Source organism: Perna viridis, chromosome 7 (genome assembly GCF_037379345.1).
Source record: "Perna viridis isolate PV_CMFRI_1.1 ecotype Kerala chromosome 7, ASM3737934v1, whole genome shotgun sequence".
Lineage (NCBI taxonomy): Eukaryota > Metazoa > Mollusca > Bivalvia > Mytilida > Mytilidae > Perna > Perna viridis.
In genome coordinates this window covers 26,110,676-26,137,567 of record NC_142451.1, presented here as the reverse complement: position 1 = coordinate 26,137,567, position 26,892 = coordinate 26,110,676, and the positions used below count along the sequence as shown (strand labels likewise).

Sequence of the window (26,892 nt, the reverse complement as noted above, 5' to 3'; positions counted from 1 at the left end):
CAATTGAGCGCTTTGAAAAAGGAGAAATCTTAGTATGTTTTGAAAAATATTTTTGACAGTGATAATTCTTCAGTTCGCTGCGTTTTATCGTCACGAATTGCTCTGACTAGTAGAATAATCGCCGACCATGGCCCTTTTTCAGCAGTTTTACAATCTATATAGATGCACACGTGGTCCACGCTTATTTCGGAAGCACAGTGATGGCATTCACCAGGTGAATAGGGTTTATTTCCACCTTTTCTTTTACACTTGGATCATATATGTAAATCAAGTTACCGGCCAAGTAGTTTATGTCGACATGTTATTATAGCCACCATAGTTTTTGTCATTTCATGAATGAGCCTTTCCAAAGAAGCATTATAAGTGTCGGGCTATTTGGTATATTGTGGGAAATCCACATGCCAGGAACACCTGTTTTTTTTTCATCATACTGATTTTTTTAGCCCATGGTATATGTTAGATTCATAATTTTATTTAATCATTTTTGGACTAAAAATTTTTTCACTGAATATCCACACACTTCAAAGTTTTAAATTTGTATGAGGTGATGCTTCATAAGTTCTTGCAATTTTTTTGTGATTAACGTGCCTATAGTTTACAAGCCACATATTTATTCTTTTAGCCATTTTATAATGTTAATTTTGCTTTGTAGGGAAAAGCATATTCTCCTAATGCAATAGAATCTACTGCAGATAAAGTTATCAATGTGGTAAGTTTATAAATTGTTTTTTTTTCGTATTTTGGAAGTTGATTTTGATTTGACAATGCTATGAGAATAGATGGAGATCATATTTTGTTTGCTCCACCTTATGTCAATCATATGACCTTTTTTTAAAAAAAATTGACCACAATATTTTTATTGTCTCCTCCTATTCCATGTCTTGTTAAAACATGAGTAAACCGGATGAATGTTTAAGTACCAGTCCACATGAAATTAGACACTTCAAATGGTAAAGTGATTCATGGTGAAGAAATACCCACCTAACAATGCCTTTTCAGTCTACATATGATATACTTTCACATTACGATAATCATTTCTACATTTAGATCTGCACTTTTTAGACAATCATACATTCATATCCCACTAAAATCTTGATTTTGAAAGCTTTAGTCACTTTCGTATGAGAAAATGAGGACCATTTTAATGGTATATTTTTTTAAAGTAGTATTTACATATGACACAAGATATTTCAGTGTCATCTATTATTTTAAACACCGTAAAGACATTAAATAAAACTTTTATGAACATTGCACATGAATAAAGTACATATTCACTATTGTGCAAGCATGTTTTCCAGACATTCTAAATAGCATATATACCTGATATTTAATTTAAAAAAAATTCCCCAGCCTTTAAGAATCATCAAAAATAAAAATTCTTTTACACTGTTATACGTAATCAGGTACTATATATTCTATACATCCTTGGCATAATTTTAAATTATATGATATTGAAAAAATGCATCTAGCACAGTGTAGATGTAGATATGAACTGCCTTTACATGTACCAGTAATACACGCATTGGACAGATATAAATATTTTCAAATAAATATTTCCTCTCTGTTGCCTCATGAAATCCTATTTTTAGCACAATTTTGACTGTGCTTTTGGGATCTTAATGTTTTTTGTACTTTCAAAGATTTCAGGTGACGATATGAGACTAGATTATTTTCGTCATTCTGAAAAGTGTTTTGTCAAAAATGACGAGCGCTAAAAAAAATCACTGCTAAAATCAACCAAATGAAACAAAATCAAGAACGATAACTCTGCAAAGTGCCAATTTCTTATACAATCTATATGATTTTTATCACAAAAGCACAACAACCAAATGAAAAACTAAGACTGGTTATGTGATCAGTAACTGTTCCTGAATAAGAAATAAAATTGAATTCGATGTGTTTTTGAAATGCATGAATCAGCTTTTGTCAGATTTTTAAAAATACTACTACTTAATACTGTGTTTCAGTAAGTGATACATGTTCTTGGAAATAATATTGTTTTCTTTATTTCATGTTATATGTTAACTCATAAGTTTTCTCACAAGGAAATATTTCCTGAATTATTCTAAAAGAGAAGGGAATTTTAAGCCTTTTTCAGCCTCATCACCACCAAAAAAAAATCAGGAAAGGTGATGCAACATTTGTCCAAAGTATATTTCTGACTGAAATATTTCACACAACCTTATTGTAATGGAACAAAGCATGTTCTGTAGTACAACATTCAATATTATGATGAATCCAATGTACTGGTAGAGTACAATTAAAGTAGGAAAAAGTAGATAATTTAAGTCTATAAGTTTTAGTCTATTAATTGATTATTTCACCTATCTTGGTATTGAAATTACAAATCTAAGTTTTACAACAAAAAAAAAGATACTTCATAAGTGACAAATGATATTATTTGTATCTGGCATGTGGACACTTTCATTTCATTCAAAATTATATTTAGCTAAATCGGTTTGGAATAAACAAATAATATAAATAGTCTATTTATATGTTATAATTTATTATTATACAACAAATCCTTTTGTCCAAAGTGATTTTGACTTCTTGACTACCGCTTTGCATAAAGCAGTAATATCTTGCCATTTTTTAGTCAATGACTCCTCACTACTGTACCGTTAATTATATTTTCAGATACGCTTTTGTTATTCCTTCACATATTGGACATCTCCCATAGTATTGACTTTCTTGTACAGAAGGGGTAAGTCTCTCAGTATCAGATATGAGGTACATCCAGCCTTATACATGTTATACTCTTTTTAAGATGTAAGACAAATATTAAATGGAGAAGATGTGTTGTAATGATATTGGAAAATGTTACCATTATTGATTTATCTTTTGAATTGAAATATTTATTTTTACGACCATAAACAATAGTTTTGAAATAATATTACCTGAATAAGTGTAGCATGGCAGTTATATGTCTTTGTCTATCAATTCATTGACACCATAAAATATTTTTGTCTATAACCTTTTCTGAAATTGCAATGAAACTTTTATGTCAAAGCTTCATTATTTTTTTGCTGATATTTAAAACCTTGTAAAAATAACATTTCATGACATATAGTAAACAGTGTGAACACACAAGCATGAAGGACACATTTATCTGCTTCATGCAGGTTACTCCAATCACAGTAAAATTGATTGATTGATTGTTGGGGTTTAATGCCGGAGTAGCAATATTTCAGTATATTCAGGCGATACACAGTAAAATTGAATTGTTATTTGTTCCAGGAGGTTATTAATTTCAAAGAATATGTATACGCTTATTTTGCCATTAAGTGTAAGCAAATGTCTTTGTTTTGTAAGAATCAGGCAGTCGTTGAAACATGGTATGAAAAAACCCATCATTTTGATAGTGTAATTTGACAATTTGTACCATCAAAATCAAGGAAAACAGACAAGATTTTCCATATCACACTGGACCTTTGAGTTACAAATTCATTGATATGCAGTGAAAATGAACATTTCAAGGGCAGATAATTCTGTCAAAAACTTCATTTTTCTAACATTCTGTTGAAAAATTTCTTAGCAAAACCAGTAATGCAGAGATGAAATAGAAGTATTTTCAAATTGAGGAAGCATCTTTGAGTGATATTAGATTGTCAGATCAGTGGGGTTTTGACATGAATGATTCTGATTTTTCCAATTTTGCCTGATTCTTACAAACACTCACACTTAAGTATTGTTTTTTTTGTTTTTTGTTTTAGGCTATTTTACTCAAGAAGGAGCTAAAACCCTAACAGGATATCTGATCTCTATATCCTTCATCTATGGATTTGCTTACATGATGAGAGGTATTTAAAATATTATGTAGTTGAGTTCTTGTTGATGTCATCAGTTACTTGTGATTTGGTTTTGGTTGGCAGAATATCCATGTGGATGCGACTTTAATTCATCATTACTTTATTTATTTTTAAAAATAATTGACAAATTCTTTTGAGTCCCTATACTGTAAATAAAACTCTTATTATATGTGGAAATTTCAGACAAACATTCATGGAATATAGTATATGTAAGTAAAATTTAAAGAACAATGACATACGAAGAATAATGTATTATTTTTAAACACCACTACAAATTTTCAGGTAACAGAATAATAAATTTATAGACAAAATATGAGTTAATTTAACTAGATAAAACATTTTACAGAACCAAAATTAGATAAAACATTTTACAGAACCAAAATTAGATAAAACATTTTACAGAACCAAAATTAGATAAAACATTTTACAGAACCAAAATTAGATAAAACATTTTACAGAACCAAAATTATATATAAAATGACAATGTTATTAAGTTTTGAAAATGGGGATTACTGTCCTAACATTGTTAATTGTTTGTTGTGAAGTTTATTTGCCAACCAATTTGACACTTAATGAGATGCAAATTAGTGAAAATGACATCACTAATGAGATCGGCGAACTCTCCTGTCTGTATCTTAGAAATATAATGAATGAGCTCAACTGAGCAACTGATGCATTGAAACATTGAAAAACAATTTACAACTCTTAAGAAATTGTATAATATGAGGCAGGTGAAACCTGTATGAGGACAAAGTTGAATGTATTGATATTTTAGAAAAATAATAATGCCTAAGATTTATTTTTCTTCTTAATTTAACAAAACTTTAATAAAATTTGATCTATAAACATTTTATGTTGTTTAAGGTACGAAATTAAAAAAGATCCTTGCTCCATATTACCCTTTATATTAAAAATTAACTTCCTGTCAGACTTAAATCAGGCTCTCAGTGCTTCTAAGGTCAAAGGTTAAATTCACATTGATTACCATTTTGAGGACTTTATCCTCTATCAATAAAAAATCATGATGTTGGGAAATGCTTCCAGCACCAATATTACAAAACAGACAATATTGAATATAATACAGAAAAGCATCATTCTACAAATAATGTTACCAAAATTTATTTTGAGAGGCAAACCCCTATTTATCCTAAAATAATGAGAAAACATCAATTAATTATGAAAATGCATAATACGTTATCGAAATGAACAGAAAACAATAAATGATAAGACTAGGAAGATACATGTATGATGAAAAACTTTTTTTTTTCATTCTTTATTTATAGGTATGGGTAGAGCCTACAACACAGACTATCTTTTGTTTTTAGAGGTCCTTATGGCTGCCGAGAGATCTTGTACACCTGCTACTAGGGTATGATTACATAATTAGTAAATGAAGATTCTGAATATGTACTAATACCAGAGTCCATAGCTCTACAAATAGTGGTTTCATTCAACCTCTTTCTACTAAACATCAAGCTGTTTGAGCAATTTATAATATAGCTCATGCATGTGATTTATTATTATATTCTGTATAAGGATTTATTCAGTCTGTGATTAACATAATTTAAGTTGGTAACATACTTTACTTTTTAGAAACAGTTGTCCATGTACGATTTTGAGTTTTGGGCCTGGATAGCTGACTTTAAGTGGAGTGATGTCAATAATAGGTATACCATAATCCCTTACTAAATAAAACACAAATATGCCTGTTACTGGGTTGTTATGATTATATTCAAATTATTATATATTTTAAATAAAACAGGAAATGTGAATTTAACAAACTTTAAAGCAGCTTGTTTTCACAGATACTCATTTTCAAGTTTCATGATATCATTTAAATTTTGCTTCATATTTTCATGATTTACGCTCTAACTTCTATTCCTGTGGTGATTTATTTTCCGGATTTTTTTTCTTTCCTACAAAATTTGTGATGATAAAGTGTTCCAAAATATATTGGTTTATAGTATATTATTCTGTCTTTGTATGGATTTATTACAAACATTACTCATATAATGATATTTAATTTCATACAAAGTAAAAACTTTCGTTTCTATACAGCCACCAAAAAAAATTCTGTACAAATGGTACATTGTATCACCCTGTTGTGATTGTTATTGTCGTCATTGGTATCTGTTAACTTTACTCATTACATAAAATAAAACTTTCCTTATTCAGTGAAGTGAAGAGAACAAAAATTCAGGTACCGAAGCCATCAGGAACTACAGTCTCCCAGATTCTACATCTACCAATTAATTTTGCCAGGTAATGATATGTAATCTTTCATTATATGTTGTATTTTTGAAAGGTTTATTAAAGGACACAGAGAGTGCACTGACTTGACATAAGACTAGAATATGGATGAGACTTAGAATCACAGAGAAATATGAGTCTGTGCCGAGCATTTTCACCAGTTAGAGCTGAATTCATATATTATCTTCATACTGCAACAAAAATGTAAATGAAAAATAACAATTAAGGCAAGAAAAACATGTTTTTAATTCAAAGTGGCCAACATCCTGGCAACTTCAAAACAATATCATGTTGGTGACGTTACAATAGTAAGTTATATTCAGTCAGTGACTATACATAACTTTTAAATATATGGAGGATACCCAATTTCTCTATGATGATTGTTAGCAGTTTTCATTGTCATGCTCTACTTAAAAATCTCATTCAAATAAAATTTATAAAAGGTTTCTTAGTACATCCCTGGTAATAGTTAATCTTTCACCTTTTAGACTTCATATCTAATTTCATAATTAAATGTGTTTAAAAGATGAGGAATAATTGATAATTACAATTTACAATTTCAGTTACAAAATTTATCTCCCATGACCCTTTACAATAAGTCTAACTGATGTATTTTGTTTAATATGATTTAATATTTTATAGTTACATGTGTGCACATACATTTGGAAGAAGAATGATGTATCCAGGAGCAACAGCTTTAATGAATTCATTGTTAGGTATGTCTTATTTTTATGGATATTTTTCAATAACTGGTACTTAATGAAGATCTATTAGTAATCAGGGTTCTTGGGGTCCTGAGCTCCCAGATCCCTGACACTCAAAATTCATTGGGGACCCTTGAAAATCACAACAGGGGAGTCCAGGGGACTTGTGAAAATTCTCGATCCAATTATCGAAATCTACATAAGTAGTACGATTACTCATCATTTAATGTTAATCCAAGCCGTCAGCACAATAAAACAGTGCTGAGACGATTAGCATGTGGTATTAATGATCGACAAATATAACACGTAAAAAGATAAACTGTGAATCGTAAACTAAATATTTATCGTTGATTAATACTTCCTAACTGTCCAGTATTGTGTTAAACTTAATTAAAGTCCATATGATGACCAGACACACATCAGAGACATTGTATACAATGTGTGCATTTAAATTTCTAAAAATAGATAGCTATATGCAAGGTTTGTCAAGGGTTGTTTTAATAAGAGAGTAAATATCGGTTGGCATCCAGTAAATATCGAAATCGTTTAACACAACTTATCATTAAAATAAAGATATATATACATGTAGGTTGTATTTGAAATGTATTTTAAATTACAAATGTCTCAGAGTAAACTTGAAGCTTTTTTAGGCAGTCGAAAATGACCGAAAGATGACTTAATAAAGTCACAGTCTCGTCCTCGTTTGGACAATGCAGGAGAAGAATTTAGTTTTTGTGCAGCCACTACACCAAAGAAAATTGGAATTTTATGTATGCAATGGCTGAAAACGTTTCCATGGTTGGGGAAAGTGGAAGAAAGTGAACAAACATGCTATCTTTACGTGGTTCAATGATAAAAAATGTGTTACAAACAAATAAAACAAAAAACATATGCACATAAAACATAAGACCCTCCACTTTTCGTGGGACCCTCTGAATTCCTTACAGGACTTGTCATTTTTGTGGCAAGGGAGTACTGGGACTTGCTATTTTTTTTGGGAGGGATGAGAACCCTGGTAATGCAGAAATACAAATATTATTACTTATATCTATGTTTTATTATTTTCTGATTGGCCTATAACTACTTTCAGGTCATGTTAATAGTTCAAATTTGCTAAAATATAGTTATTTTTTTCCGCTTGCAAAAAAAGGACCCCAAAAAATGACCAAGGATGTAGAAAGAATAATTTCTCTTGAATTATTTGCCAGTATTGTGGTGTTACACAGATTAAAGTATTCATACACTATGTGGTGCTAAGAAATTAAGTGATATATCACTAGAGATAAGAATCATACAAGAATTTTGGCACATAGAGAGGGGCTGAGAAAAAAGTAATGATTAAAAATTCAACCAGTTTAGCTCAATATGTGAAATGTTTTCATTGGCATTTACTTGTATTTTTATACCCCCACTGAGTCTGTGTTTAAGTCCATTCCTTTTTCTTTGTCCAACTTTCTGAATTTTGTCACAATAGATGTATTGATTTCAAATGTGGGATGTCTCTTGATATAGATGGGGCGGGCATACAGTGTAAGCAATTGTGGTTTCTGTTGGATTCAAATCGTGTTTTTGGGACTTAGTCATTTTTTACTATATGGAATACATAGGTGGGACACATGTTGTGCTGCTCAGTATCAACTTCCTGACAAGTGGATGTATACCTAACATGACAAGGAAGGCTGGGATTGAATTTTGGGGGTTGTGATTGGAATCATTTAGAAATAAGGGGTCAAAAAGGGGCTAGAAACAAGCATTTTCATAATGTTTGAACAATTACTTGACTATAAGTAAATGGATCTCTCAGAAATTGTTCCACAAGCTGCCATACCACAAAAGGAAGGCTGGGATTGATTATTGGAGTTGTGCATGAATTGTTTAGGAGTTCAAGGCATAAAAGGGTTCAGAAACAAGCATTTTCATAATGTCTGGACAATAACTTGATTAAATGTGAATGGATCTTTTGATATTGTACCACAAGAGAAAGGCTGGGATTCATTTTAGGGGTTTTAAATTTAATTGTTTAGGAGTTAGGGGACAAAATGGACCAAAAAAATTTTTTTTCTAGATTTCTAGACAGTGGCTTGACTATAAGTGAATGAAATTCCTTGACATTGTACTGCAAGATGTCATAGCACAAAAGGAAGGCTGTAATTGATTTTTGGGGTTGTGACAGTGATTGGGATTGAAATTTTGCAAATGGGACTATGGCTCCCTTATTCTTCTATTCAGTGGGACATTTTCAATTTCAATGGGCCGTTCTAAAAAAAAACATGGGACAAAATTTGGAATAATAGCTAAGGCCGGATAGAGATAGATATTGAAGACCAAATGTAGCATAAACAAACTTTAATTTACACTGCAGATCAAATGTTTATTAAGAGTTAATGATGAGTTTTTATACTAATGTATTGTCTAGTGCTTTATCATAGTCCACAGATCCCCCATCAGTTAGACCCTAACTTGGCTATTAAAGTATTTTATCACAAGTGATAGGAAAGAGTCTATTTTTTTGTTTGGCTGCAATCAGATTTTTGATTTTTTCTGGGGAGTACTTTAGGACCAGATAATATGGCTCCACCATTATCAATATTTTCAATAGGGGGTTCATAATTGTGTCCAGCTGCCAAGTTAGTTTTTACAACAAATACAGTTTGATTCTGGTAATTACCATCATTAATATTTTTTTAGGCTTTGAAAAAGATAATTTCTTCTGTTTTTGGTCGAGCTTAAAAATGTCTTTGGTGGCATTTTCAATTTCAAATGGAACCCCCACTCCATGCTTTTCTGATATTATCAAATTATTTTTATTCTTATTTATTTTATTGTCTTTCAAACAATGTTTATTGTTCTTTCAATCACTCAATGTGCCAATATAAGAGGAATTGCGACCATGGCACATGGCGCACGGTAATCCCAATCACTGTTGTGACCATTTATGGATATGGGGCCAAATTCATACCCTGTGCCAAATATTTAATCAGAATCAAAATTCAAGCTTGAAGATGTGTCCATACTTGCTCCAGCAGTTCTATCAGCGTGTATAAGGTACTAAAGCAATACTAATTCCATGATGAATATTTGAATCCTTGATTTTGTTTTCATATTAAATTTTGTAAACATTTTTTTTTTTTTTTGAAGAACCAACATTATGCCAGAACAGATCGAAGTTAATTGAAGAGGTATAGAGATTTCAAGTTTCTAATACATATCAATAAATCAGACGAAGAATTAATGGGTGTAAGATTGCCAAAGAGAAACCTACAACTTAAAAAAAGAAGATTCACACATTCTTTCATTGACATTTGATTTCACAAAATATTGTTTTTAGATATTTATTTCACCTTTTTAGAAACAATTAAATGTAGTTGCTGTATATTTTATAAATCTATCAGTATCTTCTCTAAATGTTTCTTTAGGATTTAGTTGTTCAATCAACTTCTTTGGCAACATATATTTTACTACATCACATCACATTATGGTCATGGGACGATGAGATATGAAAATTCTCTGCTGTGTGATTGTGTATCATTTTCTACAAAACCTGATTGGTTTCTTTCTTTGAATATTTTTAACTATAACATTATAACTACAGTTATTCCTGTTAAATCATTGTGATGTTAAAATTACAGAAACATGGAATCAGAGCAAAAGTGAAGACAGAGGATAACAATGAAATAGACACATTGTTTTTTGATAGACGTAATACTGTCAGCAATAATGGAAAAACATTGGTAAGATTTGGAATGGATGATAATTTATATCACATATCTATTTGGGCAATAGTTAAGCAGGGTTTTAGCTATGATTTTGAGGGCTTTCGTCACTTTTGCGTAAAGCACGAACGACACGTTATATAAGAAAACGTGTGTTACATAATAAAATAAAATAGTTACTATTAGAAAAATAGATTTTTTACATCATGACAAAGCTTTGATGCATTCAGTCTAAAAATAGCTACTATTTGACAAAAGCTATTATTATGGTATGCCCTGACACTCAACTAGTAAGAGAAAATCCTCCTGTCCTTTGCCAAACACCCCACCTCAAAAGCCCTCTTCAACCTTAAAGTTCTCAAATCAGAAGGGTGGAGACAGATCTTTAGAAGAGATTTTGCTGATGAAACCTTGAACCTGTTCCTAAGATAGGTCTTGATCAGATAGTACCTACTAAATCTCCTCTCAGTCAACAGAAGATAATGCAGAAACCAGACAGATAGAAAGGAGCTTGTCCACACTGTCATAGTCAACTGTAGAATTTTGAACTCTGTAAGCGGTTGTTCCATGATGTCTTACTGCTTGGTGGTAATTTTTTAGTAACCTTTGACCCTGGACCATGAGTCGAATATTGAAGAAGTTCGTAAACATTGTGATTTCGTTTCAAGAAGAAAAGAGAATCATAAAATAAGTATTTATCATTGATTAATACTTCCCAACTGTCTGGTATTGCGTTAAAATTTATTGAAATCCATCACATTGAGAGAAATTGTATTTATAATGAATGCATTTAAATTTCTAAAAATAGATAGCTATGTATGTGTGAGGTTCATGAAGAAGTTGCTTTTATACGGGTGTAAATATCTGTCGGCATCCATTAAATATCGATATCGTTTAACACGACTAATCATTAAAATAAGGATATCTATTAGTTATATTTTAAACGTACTTAAAATCAGAAATGTCTTATGTAAACTCGAAGCTTTGTTTCAGAGATCGAAAACAACTGGCTGAAGCAGAGTGAGAACCCTGGGATTATCTGTTGTGTTCCCAATGATCAAAAGATTGATAAATTGTGTTATTTTAAAGGATTATTAATGATGCACATATCAGGGATGTCCGTTGAAAAAAATATAATGTATTTCACATCTGGTTGACCAGGTTATTACCAAGTGTGGGGTCATAAACTTGTCAGAGTGTAAGACCAGGTGAAATTCGATGGACAGTTTTTAACAGCATTTATATTTATATTTAAGGTGACAAAAATTTACGTGATACTTCTTGAATGGAACTTTTTAAATACACTTTTAAAATTTTAAGTGACGAAAACGTTCTAAAACATTTTTGTCATTTATGAAATCCTTTTGTAAATGGCGAGAACTAGCTGAATCACTGGTTGAGGTAATTAAAATCCTATTGGAGTAAAGAAGATGTTTCGAATCAAACACAGATTAGTAGCAACTGTTATCCACCTGAGGCAATTGAATTTCCATTAAATGCAAGAGGGTCAGCTGAATATTTTCTGTCAAGTGTGGAGAAATGTGACATTCCATTATATAGAGTCTTAGTTCTGTGATAGAGGAAAATTATAGAAGTCTGTCTTTATATCTTTATATGTGCATTTTTATAACTTAAGATACATATTCATTTCATCATGCCATTTTTTATAACATGACTAGACATAGTGTTATTATATGTGTGTGGAATAATATTCAAAGGAAAAGGGGTGACATAGGCTCTCATTGGCCTAAAATACTACTGAAAATTGAACGTGAAGTGTTGAAAGATTTATTTGTGAATTTGGAGACTTGAATCCATTATATATGAGAAAACAAAAATTCAGAAAATTTCTTGCATTGAGAGGACAAAGAATTGCTTCAAGTTTACCAAAATTCAGATATTATGTCAATTTTCTACTTTTTGGTAACATTCTGGTCATATTTTGTGCAAGGAAATGGTGTTAACACTCAAGAAACACCTTCATATTCATTGAATACATTGATTATTACATAGTTTTTTTTATGTAGAATATAAAGTTGTTTCTTGAATTTGGACATACAAATTGCAGTTTTCTGGATGTAAAAATAAAAATTCAATTTCCAGCAATTTTTGTTAAACAGCATATAATTTTGGCACCACTATGACATCATTACAATAAACTAATGCCACAAAACATTATTTTTCCTCATATTTGTATATTTTACAATTATTTTTTTAAAAAACCAGTATTTTGGGAACAATTTTTATGTTATTAAAACAAAGTTGATTTTTTATGCAATATTCACAGCCTAATGCCATTCACCTTGACCATCTTGTAATTTATTGATACCTTGCATTCTAGGTGATTTGTTGTGAAGGCAATGCAGGATTTTATGAGATTGGATGTACCGTGACACCATTGGAAGCTGGGTATTCAGTTCTAGGCTGGAATCATCCAGGATTTGCTGGCAGTTCTGTAAGATCTCATAAAAGAATGCTTCATTATTATAGGTTTAAATGACTGTCTGCAAAGTGTACTAAATATTCATACAGACCTAATTTAGTATTCATACTTCAGACATCATTTTTCATTCAGGAAGATATTTTTTAATCTCATATTGTTGTATTACTGTGAAAGTACTTTAATTCGTGGATACCAATTTTCATGGATTTGGAAAGAAACAAAAGTTTGTGGATTCTTGAATTTGTTTTTTGGAGATTTTCAGTATACACATCAATGGGATTCACCTTTTTGTTGGTAACCAAATTTCGTGGTTTGGCCTACTTATGAAAACCACAAAAATTGGTCCACAACAAACAATAGTACAGTGTCTTGTTTTGTTCCTTTTTCTATAAATATTTCTGAAAAGCAGGCAAAATTTTCTAAAAATTTCAATAACTTCAATAAATGAACTTGGCCATTTTCCAAAGGATTCTGACTACAGATAACCAATATAAAAAATTGTTCAAGTAACAAAAATTTTCATTCCATGAATCAGAAGGAAAACCCCTTGTCAATCCTAAAAATGCAAATTTATAAGAAGTCTGAGGGAGCAATATTACAAAAAATAAGCAACAAAAAATGAACACTTTGAGTCTAGAATTTCCCAAGATGCACCACTGCAACCATTATAATGTACTAGGTTTTGCATTCTTTGATATGATGTTTATAACACAAATACCTATTCTATAAGCACAAGATGGTTTGTAACATGCTTTTAGTTGAGAATGTAACTTTTTGATAAAAAAAACAAAACAAAGAAACCTAAAACCTTAAGTAATTTCATACAACACATTTGTTATGTAATGTTCATAGCCCAACTGGTTTTAACAGTCATACTATTTAGTTTTTTATTGTTAGAGTTTGAGCCTGACCATGGCATATTTTCGTATTTTGTGTTTTTGGTTGAAATATTATTGCAGTCAAAATTCACTCATTCGAACTCAGATGGGTTGAACACCTGAGATTTCTCAAACAAAATTCAAAGTACCAAACTTTTCTCATATATAATCAATATAAATAACCTTGGATTTCAAGAACTTAGATTTCTTGAACACTCATACTGACTAGTCTGTCTGTTTGGTAATAAGTCTTCGAGAATAACCCTTACTAACTCTTAACTCGTCAGCCATTTTGTCAGCTTGGGTAATAAAAGGTGTGAAAAAACTTAAACCCTGTCATTAATTAAAATGTCATTTTAGTTGATCACAGGTTATATTTAAATCATCACTAATAAGTTGTTTTAGTCGAACATTGTAATGGTTGAAGATCGAGAATGTTCAGATGTCGGCATCGAAGAAAATAAGTTGAAACCAAAAAATTGACTATAAAGGAACTCTGAACGTTTTTTACAAGCAAACACATTATTATTAATGTCCACAAATCAACATAACCTTCCGAAAGCGAACGAAAAATATCTAAGAAGTAAGAAAACTTCATAGGAAGTAAGCAATTTCTAACGATAAAGTCAAACTTGGAGCAGCAACAAAAAAATTTGGAAATCTACAAACTTTAAATTCTCAAACTCCCAAGAACTCAAACACATTCCTATGATCCCTAGCTTGAGCTATTGAGGTTTGACTGTATGTCATTTCTCTGTTTCAGTGATCAAAATGGTCACATTTTGTCATAGGATAGTTCATATTGTTCTAAATTTCATTTCAAAACATCTATTATCCTGGTGTTTCCCGATCAGCCTAATATATAATTGATTCCTGGCACATTTAGATGCCTAATTTTAGCATTAAATCATGAGTACTTTTCAATGAACAAAATACATGGATATTAGGCCCATGTTCTTTATGCAAATTATTTCATGTTGTTTTAATTTATGCTGAGACAAGTCAAGCTTATATTGTTTACCTTTCAAACTTTCATCCAGGGAGCACCGCTGCCAGAACAAGAACAGACTGCTATTGATTCTGTGATGCAGTATGCTATACACAAACTCGGTTTTATGCCGGATAGTATAGCATTATTTGCCTGGTCTATAGGAGGATATTCAGCAACTTGGGCTGCCATGAATTATCCTGATGTCAGTTTTGTTGTAAGTGTCTTTATGCTGTTTATTACAGGGTTGAGGAGGGCACAGGCCCCCTGTCCTTTTCTCTCAATATTAATAAGTGTTACTCATTGTATGGTGTGCCTTAAAAATTGCCACTTACATGCCAGGGTGCCATTTTTTAGCTGGATTCCTGGATTATCCAGTCTTTTCCAAAAGCTGCAGGGAACACTTCTCTACTGTGTTATTTTCATCCCTTCACTATTTAAGTTGCAAATTGATATACATGAAGTTGCATCACCATACACCCATCAGTTTATCCTTGTATAAACACTGTAGAAACAACTTGTTCAATTAATTTCAACCATATTTTAGTACAGTGTCTCTACAGATTTTTTTAAAGTAAAACAAGCACATTCAAGAAAATATTATCTTTAAGGATAAATGTTTATTATGCTAATCTAGCAATAAAAATTAGCCACTGTTTATATTTTTAGTTCTTTAAAAGAGTTCATGATGAAAAACACATTGATTGACTTTACTTAAAAAAAAAAACAAAAGAAAACCAACTTTTGTTTGTTAATTTATATGTCTACTTAGTCAATCATTTATCCCCTACTTACACGATTCACATTCATCTTCTGATTGGCACATTTAGTCCTTTGACAGTTTTGTTCTATACATTGACACTTGTCTGCGGAATTGTACACTTATGCTTAGTTTTGTATCTAGTTGATGTTAACACCATTATTGTCAGTCATTCTGCTGTTGTAGATTTTAGATGCAACATTTGACCATGTGTTACCACTTGCTGAAGCTAGAATGCCCAAGTCTTTCAGTAAGTTTTTCTTTGAAGGTATTTTTGCAACAGTATGAAAAGTCAATAAAATTTGAGGCAGAAACATGACTAATTTACTTGTTCAAGTATTGGTCACAATAAACCGTAAGAACTTAGTTTTTATAATTCCTGTTTTAAATATGTGTATCCTTTTCTTAGCAACACCTTTTTATATACCCGTCTTTATAGACGGGACGTATTATGGTATACCGTTGTTCTTCCATCTGTCCGTCCACACATCGAGCAATAACTCAAATTCGCTTTTACGGATTCAAATGAAATTTTAGCACAATATTAACAGAAGAAAGCTCCCTTTCGATTTTGAAGAATTTTTTATTTGTCGTTCCAGAATTACGCAACTTTATTCACTTAAAAATTTATATTATTGTCAAATCTGATGTAATAACTCAGCTGTACTGATACTATTCTTGAAATTTTTTATACAGTTTTATAGACATGCTAGATTATGGTTGTATATTGGTATACCATTGTCCATCCGTCCATTGGTCCTTCCGTCCATCATTCAAATTCGCTTTTACGGATTCAAATGAAATTTTAGCACGATATTAATATTCACGGAAGAACACTCCCTTTTGATTTTGAAGAATTATTTATTTGTTGTTCCAGAGTTACGGAACTTTATTCACTTAAAAATCTATATTGTTGTCAAATCTGATGTAATTACCACGACATAAGATTGCTGCTTACTTACAGTTTTGAAAAGCTGTATTATATTGGGACCAACAAATGACTTCAATTCTACAATAGATTTGATTTTTATGAATACTGACAATTGTCAGAGTGGTACCCTAGAAACTTAATATTCTGACCACAAGGCAATATGGACTTCCTTACAGTAGAAGTAGAAGGAATTGTACTATTAACTGTAGGTCTTACCTCATAATAATATTATTACATAATGAATTATTTGTCCAGTTTTCAATTCTGTAGTTTATTATAGTTTTATCTAGTTCAAAAACAAAGAATCCTTTTTAAATGTTATTGTATACTTTCATCATGTCAAACAGTTGTAAGATCATTTATACTTTTGAATAACTGAAGAAAAAACTTTGCTCACTATATATACAGACTAATTATTTGGTAATCAGAAATCAGGTTATTGTTTTCTAAAATTTATACTATCAGCTATTCTTATGGACGGGCGTATCTTGTGCTCTTAGCGCAGCTGTTTATTCATTTATTAATATGGTTTCTTTACGATAAGATAACCCATAAGGACAATACAAAGTTGTCATTCAGTAGGTTTTAAGTTATGAAGTTGCCTAATTTAGTATTTCATTTCGATTTTTACTAAACATTCCTATGTTTTATAAGCAGTTCCACGTAACTTAATTGTTAAATAGTACTAAGATTCAGTCGAAAATCTATACATCTTTAGCTGTGTTTGTTCATCATTGTGTTTGTTCATCATTGTGTTTCTTTATATTTTAATGGTATGGTGAATTTTCAAAGAGATAACAAGCCCATCAGAATGAAAAATGTCATCCATGTGTCTTCAATGAACAAGGAAACTCTCACACCACATTTTAGTTTTATAGATGATACCATAGTATTTAAAACATTGTATACTTTACTATTTTTCAGATAAATTAACAAAGTTGACAATTCATAATTACTTGAATTTAGAAAACAGTGAACAGTTATGCAGGTGAGTTCATAAGAGTTGTTTAATAACGAGCATTGCATGTGAGGTTTAAGATAGATGTTCAGTAAAATCAGAATAGGTATTAGACAGGCTCGTAGAAATAGGTCAGGGATGTGAATTCAGAGAGAGAAAGTAGCCTTGATATTTATTTAAAATAAAAGTATGCAATGAAATGAAAAAAGAACTATTTACAGTATCTTGATCCGGTATGCTGAATTATTTTTGGTTTAAATGGACAACTATTTACCTATCCTATCTCTCCCCTTTTAGTCATTGTCCTTTTTTCAATGAATTAACAAATGTAAGAAAAGTGTATACATGTGGTGCTAGGTTGTAGGCTGTGCCTAATTCATATGACATTTGCAGAAATAGCAGATGAAAACTTTTTTTTTAGAATAACAGTTAACTTTGACCCTTGTAAAAATAACATATTACTGAAAAGGATTGAAATGGTGATTTGACTTTGTTTTCCCTGATTCTGGATATATATATACATTGAGTTGTTGTAGTGAACTAAACCTACAAGTGCAGATCTATCAAAGATTCAGGCATGTTGTGATTCAGAGCTTTTTGTTGCTGAAATGAATGACATTAATACACCAACAGAAAACTCTTTTCATAAAAATTTTAATTTAAATGTCATGAGGAAGAGGGATCTTTCTAGACTGATCAAAAAGGAGATAATCAAATTTGGAACTTACCAGTGCATTAATGCAAATTTAACTCTTCTGCTGTAGCTTTGTTCATATTGCTAGAACTGCAATGATAAGTGTATAGTATTGGTATATTTTCTGATATTTATTCAGTGCAATAAAACACTCTGCAAACTTTTTTCAATATATCAGCATTACTGTATGACCTGCCTGATTCTTACCAAACTATGTATGATTAATTTGGGACATAGTTAATGGAACATATGAATAGTAGCCACATTTGAAAGGTAAAATATGAATGAAATACAAATAAAAAATTATAAAAACCTTCCTTTATGCCACAATTAAAATAATGTTTGGTTCCCCTTACCCGACCCAGGCTCCTGGCTTTGGTTAGGTAGGTTGGAATAATTTTTCCTTCAAAGTTTATCTGATTCTGTAAAAACCATCATCAAAGAAGTGAAAATGTTGCTTTGAATTTCTTTTTTAAATCATGTCAGAGAATGGCAATAAACATATTTTGATAAAGCCTATTTTACGAGTAGGTAGAGTAATGGGAAACGAACAATTTAAATTTTGGCTTTATTCTTGATCATGTTCTATTTGTATTTCATGATTTGTTTTGTCTCTTTAATATTAGGTATCCAGGGCCAGTTCTATTAATCAGAAGATTAGAAGATGAAATGATAACAACGCAGTAGGTTGATCTTTTTTTAATTGACTTTAGCTATAAATTACACATAGATATGGATTTAAATTTATATTGTAAAATGACATAATAATTCTTTAATATTGAGCATGCCATTCTGTCATCTTTGTTTAAGTGATTGAAATTTTTTGTGGGTATTGAATAGTTTTTAAAAAGTCTGATGTCCTATACCTTGTAAGCATAACTACTCTTAAACTATTCAGTAGATAATATAGCAAAGCATAAAAGTTGTTGCCATATTTTTCGCAAAATACCATGGACCACATCTTTTGGGGAATATTATGGTGCTTTGGGCGTGTATAATATGCATCTACATATTGTACCCAGTGCATATTTGAAGGTCAAAACATTATCTCTAATCATGTTTTATGAAAACGATATTGTTCATCCTTGGTCCAAACAATGTTGATAGGACATTTAAACATGTTGTTAAGAAAATATGATTTATAAATTCGGTAGTTGAATGTGTATTTAATGATTAGATAATTATTTCTTTGAGTAACATTCAACTTCTGGTTTGTTTGTTTACATTACTATGATTATGTGATCTCTTTCCACATACAAAAATCTGTCAGTTTGTGGCCAATTCATATGTATTGATGCATAGTATAATAGGCTTTCACAAGCTCAGAAAATGATTGCAATGTAAAAATATGCACAAAATGCTTACCAAAATATGGTGTATTGATATTGACTCTAATATAAGTTTATACATTTTCTTTACAAGGGGTGATGGGAGAGGTACAGTACTAGAAAGTAATAGAGGAAATTACCTGCTACAACATTTACTTCAATACAGGTATACATCAAACATTTACATACTGTGAAAAATAGACATAACAACTTTTTACTACATTTACACCAGTGTAGGAATACAATAGACCTTTTTCGTATTCCTGACTTTGACTTCTTTTTTTTTTTTAATTTTAAGCTAAGGGAATTAACTCTCTAACTTCACAGACTTGTTTGCTGTCCGATTGGAGCAATGGACGGCAATAGACTTCAAATTCACAAGGTTAATAGGTTAAATATGAAATAAAAAAAAATGTTTATTGTTCTTCCTTTCCCTAATGAGACTGCAAACCATGTTGTAGTTTGTTAATAGGTTAAGTCCCTTTGAAAAACTTGCAAAAAAGGCTTCCATTGAAAAAATATTAATATTGTGGTGAAAAATAGACAAAATTTAGTTGGAAAAAGTTAAGTTTAACATGACTGATGTTATCAACTTTAAGGTTCAAAGATCACAGCATATTTTGGCTATTCTCGCAGTAGATTTTTTATATACAGGTTTACAAAAAGGATCATGCAAATTAAAAAGGCAGTTCTAAAAAAACCATGAATGTTTGTATACTTTCTTAAGGATGTTTGCTGCTCATGTTTAACCATTTTTGTCAGATTTCCAGACTCCTTTGGTTTTATCCATTTCATAGTAAAAATATTTTTTGCTCAGTGAGCCCCACTTTTCTGTTCATACTTTCATACTTTCATTAAACTCACCTTAAAATGTTATTTGACAAGTTTTTTTATGAAATCCTTGTTAATTCTTCATAAAACCTACTAAGACAAAACCTATGGTAAATCAAGAGAAATTCTTTTCCTGCAAAAATGTCAAATCCTCTTATCTCAAAAAGAGAACACTGACCCATCATCTTATTCTACTTACCTTGTTTTAGCATGAAATACCTTTTAAACTTTCACAAATCTTTGAAATCCTTGTTATTCTTAAATATAGCAGTGGTTTTCATATGAATTATGTTTACAATACATGTACATGTATGTAGGTACATTTGTAGCAGTACTTGTATGATAATTATTTCTATTATTATAGATATCCCAACATAGTCAATGATTCCACGGTCACTGTATTGTCACAGTGGTTAAGTAAACCTATATCACAACAAGGTATGTTAATATATATACAGATAGGGGATTCAAATCTAAAGATATACTTTGAAAGTACTGTTGTTCGTGGGGTACCAATTTTCGTGGTTTTTGTGGATAGGTCAAACCAAGAAATTTGGTTCTCAACGAAAAGGACATTTCCATTTTTGTGTATACTGAAAACTTCAAGACTACAAATTCAAGAATCCATGAACTTTTGTTTCTTCCCTAATCCACGAAAATTGGTATCCATGAATAAAATTACTTTCTCAGTAGTTTATAGGTGAGATATTTTCTTGTGCTCAAACATTGCTTTGGTTTACATTTTTTACTTGTCTTCATCCAGGATGTATGCATTGATTTGTCACATGTTCTACCCCAAAGTTTTTTGCCCATTTTGCTTAATCTTTAATTCTGTTTACCCCCCACCCCAACCTTCAACCTGGATCTGCTCCTGATACCCCATCCATAGTAAATTGGCTTTCTTTTAAAATATTTCTTTTTACAAAATTCTGATAATTTTGGTTTTTTTTTTATTTGAATAAAGCTATGACTGTTTTTTCATTTGTGGTTTAAATGTTACCTCTGTGATCTTCATAAACAAAAGTGTACATTTGGTTGTTTTTAATAAGTATCTGATTAATGACTTTTACTTGCCATGAGCTTTTTTTTAAATGTCTTTTGTGAGTTTGCTTAATTGATGGTAAACATCATTATGTAAAAGGGAGAAGTTATGCTTTTCTGATCAGTCATATTGTATTGTAATTCATCTGTTTATTTCAGAAGAATTGTTTGACAGTGATCTCTGTATATCTCAGTTACAATCTTATATCAGTGAACATTCTGACAGTTACCCCTGTCTAATAGGTGAGTAATTTCAGATACAATCCATTTGTCAGTGAACACTCTTGTAGTTACCATTTTTAAATTGGTAAGTTAACTCTGATACAATCCTTTGTCAGTGAACATTCTGACAGTTAGCCCTGCCTTATTAGTAAGTTATCTTAGATACAATCTTGTATCAGTGAATTTTGTGACTGTCAACCAACTAGAATCTACACCCCAAAACAATTGTAATAGGCCTTTTGATTGGTAGGTTCTCTTAGATACATTACTGGTAGTATTTTTTGTAGACACTAATTTGGAAGTGTGATGTCAGTAATGTTGATTTCTATAGATTGCAATTTAAAAAAGTTCAACACTATGTAATATTTTAATTATGGATTAATGTGTAGTTTGGGTTGGAATCAATAATTTAATTGTGGACATTTAGTTATATCTTACTGCCTTGGTTGATATATACAATGTACATTTATTATAAAGATAGCAGTGATTTACTGAATGTTCCCGGTGGAAAAAAATGGATATTTCACAATATTGAATTAATTCTGTAATTTAAATTGAGGACTTTCTCTTGCCAAAACATCACAAAACTTTGTAATCTTCATTGAAGACAAAAATGTTTCTTTTGTTTGGAGGAAAATGACCTTTGTATTACATTTGTTATTTTAGGTGAAGATTTCACACAAGAGGAAAAGGAAAGCATGACATTGTATCTAGTGAGTTGCTTTAAAAAAAATTAAGTGCGAGTATTTGTAAGAATCAGGCAAAATGAGAAAATCAGAAACATGTCAAAAACCAACCAATCTGATAATGTAATTTCAATGATGATTTCCCTTTTTGAAAAAAAACCTCTATTTGATCTCTGCATCACTTGATTTGGTTAGGAATTTTTCATAAGAATGTTAGAAAAATGAGGTTTTCGACAGAGTTATCTGCCCTGAAAAAGTTTATTTTCAGTGCATTTCAACGAAATTATAGTTTAATTAACCAAACTGATATGGAAAAGCTTTTTTTTTTCATGATTCTGTTAGTGCTAATAGTCAAATTACATTTTCAAAATGGAAGTTTTTTCTTACCATATTACACCCACTGCCTGATTCTTAAAGAGAATGACACTAAATGTTATTGCTAAGATATTCAGGCTGGTTGATTAAAATATATGATGCATGGGGGAGACAAATTGAATAAATACTGTAGACTGCAACATTGCTTCTATGGTTGAGCCCATTAGCAAAAAAGGTCCTTCCCTCAGTTACTCATAAATGTTATATGTTTTCATGAAACATCCCTTATGAATAATCACAGTAAGTCACAGTAATAGTGCATTTATAAATATCATTTATGATGTCATAAATTTAAATGTCTTGTATATTTAAATAATTTTGGTGTCATGTATATCAAAGGAGTAAACTGGTCATTACTATTTACACCGTTTGATACTGTAGAACTTGTCTAATCCTTCAACTGGATATCACAGAATAACCTGTATAATTCAACACTTTTTCATCATATTTCATATTTGAATCACCTTGTCCATCTGCCTGTCCTTCTGTTCGTCCAAACTTCCCTGGAAATGATCTCAGCTCCCAATGAATGGATTTATTTCAAATGTGGTATATGGCTTCATATAAATGGCATAGGCAGATTCAAGGCCCCCTTATGTATTTGAAAATTATTTATGAAGATAGCTTATTTGTGTGTGTGTAAGCACACATAAAAATATGTTGAACAAAGGTTTTTTGTTACCCCCCCCCCCTTTGGGTGATTCTCTGGATCTTCTACTGAATGGGGAATACATAGTAAGTGATTTGTGATTGCCGTCTGGTTTCGTTAGACCTGCACGGACAGGGGTATAACTATTATGACAATGTGCAACTTCATGCTTATCCTAAAATTGACATTTTTTTTATTTCAACTTGTGTATTGCAACAATCTGTACTGTAGTGTCTGGTCTCAATGTGTATCCAGTTACACAAGTTTGACTATATGTACATTAAATGCATAACAACACTCAAGTTGCTTTGGCATGCTCTTGAATTTCTATGAAATATTTTAATACGTGTACTTATATTTGACAATATCAATATTACAGAATACAGCATACATCATTTATGTTAAAACGATGAAATCTTTTTATAGATTTAAATTAGATTGTTGGTACACTCAAACTTTAAAGAGCATTATGTTAAGTTTGAATTTTAGAAGGGCTGGGTTACCGTTGTTACCATTCTTAATCATTTTTATTATGTTTTTGTTTCAGGCTTCAAAATACATGGCAGAATTCAACTCAACACACTGCTCACCTCTACCAGCAACTCTTTTCCAACGACCTTGGTCTCCAAGGTCATAGTGTACTGTGGTGTCCATTGACTTTGTTACAACTTTATTTATTTGTTACAACACTTGAAACATTGAGGATTTTGGTACTCATTGTCAATGTGAAGGTTAAACCAAATAAATCAATGTAATGATGAAAGGGCCAACTACAAAGTTTTCTTACTCAAGGAAGTTGATACTCTTAAATTAAATTCAGGCATAGATTTATAGGGAGTAGACCCAGCTTATCCCCTCCCCAATAATTTTGTTTTGCATTAAATCTAGATTTTTCTAAAATTCTAATCCTCAAAAAAAATTTCCTTGCTTCACTCAGCTTTAATTTTGCACCCCCTACTTTTAACTTGAAATCTTGGATTCATCCCTGAAACTTATGTGGCTATACCTTTATGTGAACCTCTTTTGTGGAAAATAATTAGAGACACTGGATCAATAATTTTCTTAAATGGCAGCACTGCGCATTATTTATATGATAATGATATGAAAAATTTTATGGACATTTTTGTATGAAATGTATAATGTTATGAGCAATTTTTTATGTGTGAGTGTGTGAATTCTTTTATGAGTTTGGTTCTTCACTTTGTAAATTTTGTAAATTATTTGTTGTATTTTTTTAACTATTGTTCAATAACTTGAATATTTTTTAAAGTTACTTTAGGAAAGTAGACCTTAGGTAAGGGACACAACTCTGACAAATCATTGAAACACTTGTATTCAGCATTTTACATCAATCTCATGGATGCATGCATCAAAGTAACTTGGATTGATTACATTCTGTTTTAAACTAAAGTTTGATAGGCTTTGGTGAAATTAAAGATATGATACAAACATATCACTGATTTCAAGAGTTATGTCCCTTACCCTAGGTCTACCTCCTTAAGCAACTATGTTGTCAGATAGTATTATAAGAGCAATAGAAGGGATATATTAGTTATATATATGAACTAGGATTGACCTGTACAATGATGTTATGTATTTCATTACTATTAAAGGTATTACAAGGAGATGTCCATAGAATCATAGGATATTTTCCAAAATAAATTGTGCACTAAAGATTTGGTCAGATAAATAACTAACTTTTTATGTAACGTTCAATTTCATATACCTTTAATTGTGTTTTCCTTATTCAGATTTCTTATTTACTATACAGCATCAGATACCACTTTCTGTAGATAATATGTTGGCCTTAAAAATGTTATGAAATTTTATTAAACTTTTTCCTGTACCTTGGAGTGTTTTGTTAGTTTAAAAAATGAATTTTTCATGACTTGTTAACACTGAATACATGTTTGAGTATCTTTATTTCCTCTGACCCTGCAACTTGCTTATCCTGTCTCTCTGTTTTGTCGATTTCTTGTGAGTGTAACTCCTCCCTAACTAGTCTAGGGATTTTCATATAAGTTTATATATCCTTGGGTATCCTTTTGTAAATGGTTGAATTATATTATTTTTACTCCCTGCTTACAAACCACTTCTAGTGCAGTACTCATTTTGCAAAAAAAATAACTTTTTGTGTGGTACATTGTATTTTCCTGCACATGAGCAGTCAATAACCTAATCAAATAGGGGATGGTTGGGTCAGAGGAAATTTACAAAAATTTTAATTTAATGGCAAGAATTTTCTTAGTGTACAAATAATAAAATAAATATGTTAGTCCATCATTAAAAACATTCTAGACTCTCATCTATCATTAGGCAGGCAAATTTCATATAATTTTTTTATCAGTTTAAGGAAAAAATACTGTAAATTTGAAACAAAACAACCTAAATCAGTAAAAAATTTTCTGGGTGGGTGAAAAGATTGGTTGGGGGATGAGAATCTAGAATATTTTTTTTTATTTTGGCCTTAGGTTGAAGTTTATTCTATACACAATTTTATGAAGTGTAAAATGTGTTAACATGATGATATTACAAAAGAAAATGTACCACTGCCACTAGTGACTGCTTTAAATAATTATCAATTTTACATTCATCAGTCTTTGTATCTTTTACCACACAACTCCATTTAGTAAAAAAATCAAAGTGCTGTTAGCACTGGAGGTTTTTGATTTTTGTGAAAGTAGATGAACAAAATTTCAAGGATTGCATGATGTGAAATGAAACTGTAATCATATATTTACATATCTAGTATTATTTAGAACTGCCATAATAGGTATAAACTGAATGTTAATCTTTACTTCTGATTTCTGAAGTATAAACTGTAATCAAATAGAATCCAACTTCACACATTCACAAATTTTGTTTCTTTTCACCATTTTTCCAAATTTTTAAAACCTGTCCAAATTTACATTCAAAAACTGTTTTAACAGAGTATTATCTTACACTGTAATTATACTCAAATAAAACCAATTTCAGCTCAAGAAAATAAGTTCCTTGATGAACAGAAGATTTTCCAAAACTAAACACATTTCATAAAAATTTGAATTTTCCTGCCAATTTTACTTGGTTAAAATTTCCTATTTATTAATCCTATAATATTAATGATAGGATGGAGATTTTGACTAATTACAGTGTGTTCAATGGAACATGCTTAGGACATTAAATGCTTCTTTACACATTACTGCAAGTCATTCTCTAAATGCCAATTTATTACTTAACATCTTTCAGGGCCAAAAAGGAGTCCTCAAATCTTTAGTTGATTTGTAAAAAAGATCTTAAATATATTTGCTGAAAGTATATAATACTATTGAGCTGAATAACTGCCAGAGATATATTTAAAGGTTATAGTAAATGATGTAAATAGATTTACATTTGGGCTATATTTTTGTGTAGTGCTCAGAAACAGTAGGGAAGTTCCTGAAATGAACTGCTGACATAAAGGATCAAAAACCCAAAAGATAAATAGCTTGCACTTTACTTCAACATACTCAACATCGTTTGACAAGCTTGCATAGTATTAGCAAACCATACTGTCCAAGCAGGTAAGAAAATATTACTTTGTTATATCATAAGATCATGAGCATATGCATATTTATATTGAAGGGGATCAATCGAACATTTTGAGCATAGAA

At 30.8% G+C, this 26,892-nt stretch overlaps 1 protein-coding gene across 2 annotated transcripts; it reads left to right on the top strand.

The window, feature by feature from the left end:
• The first annotated feature begins 48 nt into the window (after window positions 1-48).
• LOC148612020 (phosphatidylserine lipase ABHD16A-like) lies at window positions 49-25,853 on the top strand. 2 transcript variants are annotated; one of them, XM_088593101.1, is made up of 20 exons: window positions 49-214; window positions 653-709; window positions 2,638-2,704; window positions 3,714-3,800; window positions 5,093-5,178; window positions 5,403-5,476; window positions 5,985-6,071; window positions 6,702-6,775; window positions 9,902-9,942; window positions 10,393-10,494; window positions 12,818-12,931; window positions 14,838-15,002; window positions 15,732-15,795; window positions 17,401-17,464; window positions 18,755-18,811; window positions 19,551-19,622; window positions 20,652-20,725; window positions 21,488-21,571; window positions 22,217-22,263; window positions 23,808-25,853. In XM_088593101.1, the coding sequence occupies exons 1-20, from the start codon at window positions 128-130 to the stop codon at window positions 23,895-23,897; spliced, it is 1,593 nt and encodes a 530-aa protein (XP_088449227.1). In that variant the 5' UTR covers window positions 49-127; the 3' UTR covers window positions 23,898-25,853. The 2 variants fall into 2 exon arrangements, with proteins under 2 accessions (XP_088449227.1, XP_088449228.1); XM_088593102.1 differs by having other exon boundaries at window positions 21,491-21,571; window positions 23,808-25,106.
• The last annotated feature ends 1,039 nt before the right edge of the window (window positions 25,854-26,892 follow it).